At 38.0% G+C, this 6,000-nt stretch overlaps 1 protein-coding gene across 6 annotated transcripts in view; it reads right to left on the bottom strand.

Moving 5' to 3' along the window:
• Positions 1-1,558: 1,558 nt before the first annotated feature.
• Gpm6b (glycoprotein M6B) overlaps positions 1,559-6,000 on the bottom strand; it is a 144,986-nt gene continuing 140,544 nt past the window's right edge. For 4 of the 6 annotated variants that reach the window (XM_005409194.2, XM_013506990.1, XM_005409192.2 and 1 more), the window contains one exon: positions 1,559-3,633. In XM_005409194.2, the coding sequence (XP_005409251.1) occupies positions 3,484-3,633 (150 nt within the window). In that variant the 3' untranslated portion in view covers positions 1,559-3,483. Of the gene's footprint in view, positions 3,634-4,035; positions 5,142-6,000 lie in introns of those variants that run through there. The other 2 variants (XM_013506991.1, XM_005409195.2) reach the window with 1 other exon arrangement.

The following is a 6,000-nucleotide window of genomic DNA, read 5'->3' as shown; positions in this document are numbered from 1 at the left end:
GTGTGGTTTTTATGTCATTTTATTTTGTACTGTACCATATGAACCAAGAATAGTCAAGTGAAACCTTTCCTTCAGCTGTAGAATTTCTCATTCATTACATTCCAATGAATATTTTTTTTTCTGCCCATTTTTTCCGTCTTAGGTTATGCTTATTTGAAAACTTATCTTACTGGTCAGACTCCAGGCCTACATTCTGAAAATGTAAGAGGTGTGTGCCCCTCTTCTCCGGAGTGAGGCTACTACCAGTAAAACAAGGGCCCATCTTCCCCAGCACCTTATTTCCCCCTGCACGTAGACAGACTTTTCATTCTAGACTCTAGAAGTAGTACTTTTGGCATCAGCCATGGTGTAAATGTATGTGTCCCTCCAAAATTCCTGTGTTGGAATTTAAACCCTGAGGTGACAGTGACAACTCAGTCTTCAAGGCGCTATCTTGGAGGCCAAGACCCAATCCTCACTGAACTTGGCAGTACCCTGATCTTGGACTTCACAGCCTCCAAAATAATAAGAAATACTTTGCTTTATGAATTACCCAGTCTAAAGTACTTTCTTACAGCAGCAAGAGTAGACCGAGACAGCATCTTTATTGTGGAATCTTTGGTGTTCCTTTTTAGTGAGTGGGTTTAAAGTATTGTTTTTAAACAAGTAGGCTTCTTCGTTCTAGCTCTGACTTCATTTTCATCTTCTGAAACTTAAGTTTTATAAGGCATGACTGGGAAAAAAATGTCTGCCTTCCAGAGGCTCCTAACTTTCCTCGCAAGATTACTGTCAGCAGTTAAGAGACTGCTTGTGATCTTATCAAACTGTCACTTACACTTTATTCATGTGACCTACATAATTACACAGGATACTGCGTAAACAGAAGGTAGTAAGCAGTGGTTGACAAACAGCAGGCTAATTGGGCTCCTGCTTCTCCGCCATGTGTAAGTGAAGGGCAATGATCCAGGGTCAGCACCTCATTTAGAAATGTCACCGTGTCAATAGTGACAAAGGCTGGTCCTCACTAAGAAAGTTCAGATGTAGCAAATCCAAATGCATAATTAGACCAACAGATAAGTAGTTTTAAAACATTAGAAAATGAAATCCCACATAACAAATTTAGCTCTGCTAGTTACTGTTGTATTCCTGCATAAATCTTTCACTGGGCTCTTACATATTTTAGTTCAAAAATTAGCCAGTAAAAAAACAAAACAAAAATTAGCCAGTGATCCATGGCCCCTAGTAAGGCTCCCCTTTGTTTCCACTTCACCACAGATTAAGCCTTGTGTTAACTGTGCAGGTAGATGACCTTTGTTTATTGGAGAAGCTAGGCAGAAAAATCCTGCATTTTTCAAACATCAATGAAATGCTCGGTTTCACTTAAAGTATAGCTCAGTGGGTTACAATATTTTCGCAAATTGTTCTTGCTGAAGAGAGATTTCTGTTAGAAATAAAACATCTAGCTCTTATAGATTAGATTGCTACGCAAATGTGAAATATTGATTGTGCATATTTAAAAAGGACACCATGCTGAGGCCAGAGAAAGATAGGATTTATGTATGGTAAAAAGGCAAACGAATGAAGCTATAATTTTATTTCATTACTGTTAGTACATCCACAACTATTTCCACCTAAATAGATCTTTAAAATAAGCATACACAAGTATTGACTATTATCTACAAATATTTATTGTAACACTTGAATAGAACTACAGGAAGCCCTTGGCACTGATAGAAAATATTGATTCACTGTTAGGTTACAAAAATTTATACATAGCAAAATTTAATGCTCTTTACATAAAAAATATTAGACTACGTCAACAAAACTTTCAAAAGTTCCTGGTAATAGCTACCAGAATTAGAAAAGTAAAATTAGGCTTTAGACACTGCCTCTTCTAGAACACTGGACTCTTAACAGCACCTCCACTGCTGGAAAGAATATTTAAGTTCGTCATGCAACAGGAAAACAAAACGCTATGCTACTTTAGAACACCTGTTCTACACAGAAGAGAGCTTCTCCAAAGTAAGAAAACAAATCCGAGTAGGCATTTTTAGGCATAACTAAAAAAAGAATCCAAATGAAATATTATACTTGATGTTCAATTTTAATAGTATCTTGATAAAGGTATGCTTCCTTTCATTTGAATACATTTTTGCACATGTATATGTTTTAAAATCCAGGAAACAGCCAAACCACAAGTTAACTCTTAACATGAATATACATAGTTAACCCTATAGTATGCAGCCCCTTTGAAAAGCACTGATGCACCCAACAGTTATATGGATCATTTCAAAAAGAAAAACACAAAGTGTACCATCACTAATACCCAGTCCCTATAGTCACTTAATGTTCGGGAACACAATGATTTAGAAGGCAAGTTTCTTTTGAAAATGGCTTAAACTCAAGCAGTTTTCTTGCTGAACATCAAACATTACTCCAGGAAACTTAAGTTTTAGATAAGAAAAAAATGAAATAAATATCAGCCCTAATTTACTTATGTATTCAAGTCTATAAAAGCAGGAGGTTAGAGGTCTGCGGTCAATTTGTTGTTAGGTTTTAGATAGTTGGTATGAAACTGTAAACTCACTATTCAGACCACTTACAAATGCTTTAGAATGGTGGTCATTTTAATAAGGTAACACTTCTCACTTAAAAATACTTCTGGAACAAAATTCTGTGGACGATTTTGGGGTGCCCATTATACAAATTCTTAGAAATTTAAACCAAATACTCGTTAAGGCAGAGCTGACATTTACTTCTAGAGAAGAATGATAGTAACTGGATCAGTATTTTATTAAAATGAAGTCTATTATAAAATTGATTCTGGAAAGCTTAATGATTCAGAGCCCTGCTTCTTCAGTGGTAAGTTCAGCAGAGTTGTAGCTCATTTTAGCATTACTGAAAAATAGCTTTAATGGTTTTAAAATAGCTTTAAATGGTTTTAAGAAACTAATGGGTCTAGATTTGGGGGGTGCTAATGTTTTTAAAGTCCGTTGTAAGAATCACATTATCTTTGATGCATCGAAGTTTGATAAATGTCAGCTGTCAGAAATGGAACTTCATACCAATTCCATTTTATTTCCTATATAGATAACGTTTATTTGGGGACGGATGGCATATGTAAATTTATGGTTGCATCCCTAGATGATGGCATGTCACCAGTCCCTACCAAGGAGTGTGACATATTCCCATCACCTACCTTGGTAGATTCACTCTAGCAGTAAGTATGCACATGCCACAAATTTCAAAAGAATGAACAATCTTTTGTCAAAGTGTTGCCTTTTAAAATGGCTGATGTGAAACCTCCAATACTTGTCCTAAAGAAAAAGATTTACCCACTGGAAGATTTTCCTAGAGATACATCCCAGCAGCTTGAGACAGACAGTGAAATGTTGATACATCTACATTAGTTTGTTTGGTGGGGTACACATCTGTACTGCAGAGCAGCTGTCTGATGATTTGTCAGAGCTGTAAATTCGTCGGCTGAAATACTCTGGCAAACATTTATGTATAAGAATTGAGTTGTTCTTTTGACCGAGACTGGATATCTTGCAGTTCCTGTTCTTCCTTTGCTTTGATATCCTGGTAAGCCTGCATTTTGCTCGCATCCTTTAAGTAAGCCCAGTTAGAAGACAGTATCATGAGGAAGTGGATCTGGAAAAGAAGGGTGAGCATGATGGCTAGTGAGCATGTGAGAAGGCAAAGCGAGCTGCTAGTCAGATTAGACGCACTGGACTGGGACAGGGTGGTATTAATAATACTCGTAACTACTCATTGTGCTCGCGGAGCGGTCAGACGCTGAGAGCATGCTGTAACAGTGTGCTTGGTATTAAAAGGCCGGAGAAAAGTTAGTACACGAGGTAGAGCAAATTGGGGAAAAATGGCCAAAATTATTGTTAAGAAAAAGCAAAAATGGAATACGAGAGGGTGCTTTTTACCATTTTGAGGGTAATTGTAAAGACTAATGCAGAAGTTGAGAAACACGTGTGTGGTCTAAGTGAATGCAGCGCAAAGATCTTTTCAGCCTGTGGATAAAAATCAATTCCCCCAAAGGCCTAAAAGTGTGAACAGTGTTTATTTCCAGTAAATAATTTAAAAACTACATATTTAACATGGAAAAAATTAAAATGTCAAAACCAAAATGAAGAACTACAGGCAAAGCATGCAGTCTCTATGTTAACAAATTTTTAGTAGTGAAACTACTTTTTTTATTTTACTACTGCCATTATTTCACAAATCATAAAAATCCTTGTTCTCTGTATAGCTTGTGTGGCACACAACTTCTTTCTGGTTTATTTTCCTCATGTTTCCTGCAAATAAATCTCCATCTCAGTTTCCTTCTAGTTCATACTTCCTTCTCAACATATTTGAAACCTTCAGATCAGCGTCCAATTTCTCTTACTGTTAAAATCTTTCATGCAGTTTGAGAACTAGCTACGAGAAAACAGTTACCACTCACCCAAAGAGAACAACTTAAGGTTTCCAATTTGGTGGGCTCTAAAGAAATAATTGATTGTTAGGCAGAAAAATAATATATATATAAATACTTTTGCAGAGAAGTCAAATGGGTGACACCCTTTTTCTTCAAATTTTCATCTGATTTAAGGGGACAATTGTTACTGAACCATGCTGTCATGAAAAAGAACCTTAAAGTTAAAATTTATTTGCAAAACACTTTCTATTAAGAACGTGACAGAACAAAATCCAAATTAAAACATTTCTCTTTCATCATTGAAAGTGGTAATCATGCAAGCCAAAATAACAGTTCAGGGGTGCCAAAGCATTAATACTTCATTTCAAGAGTCTGCTCAAAGACTTTCAAGAAAGTTATGGTCAAAGGATGCTCACCAATGTCAGTAACCGAATCCTTTTCAAAATGGAGAAATAGGCAGATCTCATTATTTTGCAATTCATGTACAGTAAGTCATTTTATTCTACCATGCAAAAGGAGTTAACTGAAGCTATTTACAAATTACTGTAACAAAACTGCAGAAACCTAGACTCTGCTTTAGTCTGGAGTGTCAGTGATATTCATACTACAGAGTAGAGCTCGCTAAAGCTCCTTATTGGCCTTATGCAATTTAGAACTTAGTGCAGCAATCTTCCCGACTCTTAAACTTCAAAACCGCATAGTTATATGTAGTAGCCATCATGTAGATCAGCTGGTGGAAGAGAACAAAACAGGACAGTAAGATACAGGCAGTGAGGGCCGAGGTTGTGACACTTCTAAGTTTGGGCAGGGACGGGCGCCAGCTCATAGTCTATGGTGGATCTTTTTCCCCACTTGCAGTCACAACAGATGATTTTCACATGTAGCACACACAAACTTTTCCTCATTGCACGTACACAATCTAAGTTCTTGGCTCTGTCCTCAGTAAGCTTGTTCAAAAGCCTGGGATGTGTGTCAAGAATAACAAGATGGATAGCTGGTCAGCAGCATGGGAAGACTGAAGCTCCAGGCCTTATTTCCCCTCATCTTTCCCCACGTGCCTGCTCAGCAGCAATTAGTCCCCTTCTGGCCTATTGCTCGGCCAAGAGAACAGGTCAGCGCTGGGCTTGCTTAGGCTGCTTTTCTTCACAGACTGTCATGGGAAGGACTGACCTAACGGCTAAGAAAACCAGGAGAGACTCATTTCTAAGCAGCTGAGATCTCCATCCTCCTTTCTCTACCAATCTTAATTGCTTTCCTTCAGATCACAAACCAAGTCCCGCCCCTGTTCACGCATGTGCGCCCGTGCGCACGCACACACATGTACATACACACAACTGTGTGTATATACAGTTGATCTTCCTTATGTACAGATCCCAAGTTTGCCTACTTACTAAAATATGTAACCACCAGACCAATACGCAGGGCACTTTCTCAGTCAAAAGTAGACACATGGGGTGCTGTGGAAGGTTTGGGTCACCTAACGGCATGCCATGTGCATCATTCCAGCTGAGGCTGAACAAGGTGGCATTCAGCTTTCTTGGTTCAGTGCTCAGACTATAAACGAGCATTCTGGAGAGAGATTTAGTACC

Source organism: Chinchilla lanigera, unplaced genomic scaffold (genome assembly GCF_000276665.1).
Source record: "Chinchilla lanigera isolate Chin_1 unplaced genomic scaffold, ChiLan1.0 scaffold00118, whole genome shotgun sequence".
Classification (NCBI taxonomy): Eukaryota; Metazoa; Chordata; class Mammalia; order Rodentia; family Chinchillidae; genus Chinchilla; species Chinchilla lanigera.
The sequence above is the reverse complement of the archived record's forward strand: the minus strand, read 5'-3'. Positions and strand labels throughout refer to the sequence as shown.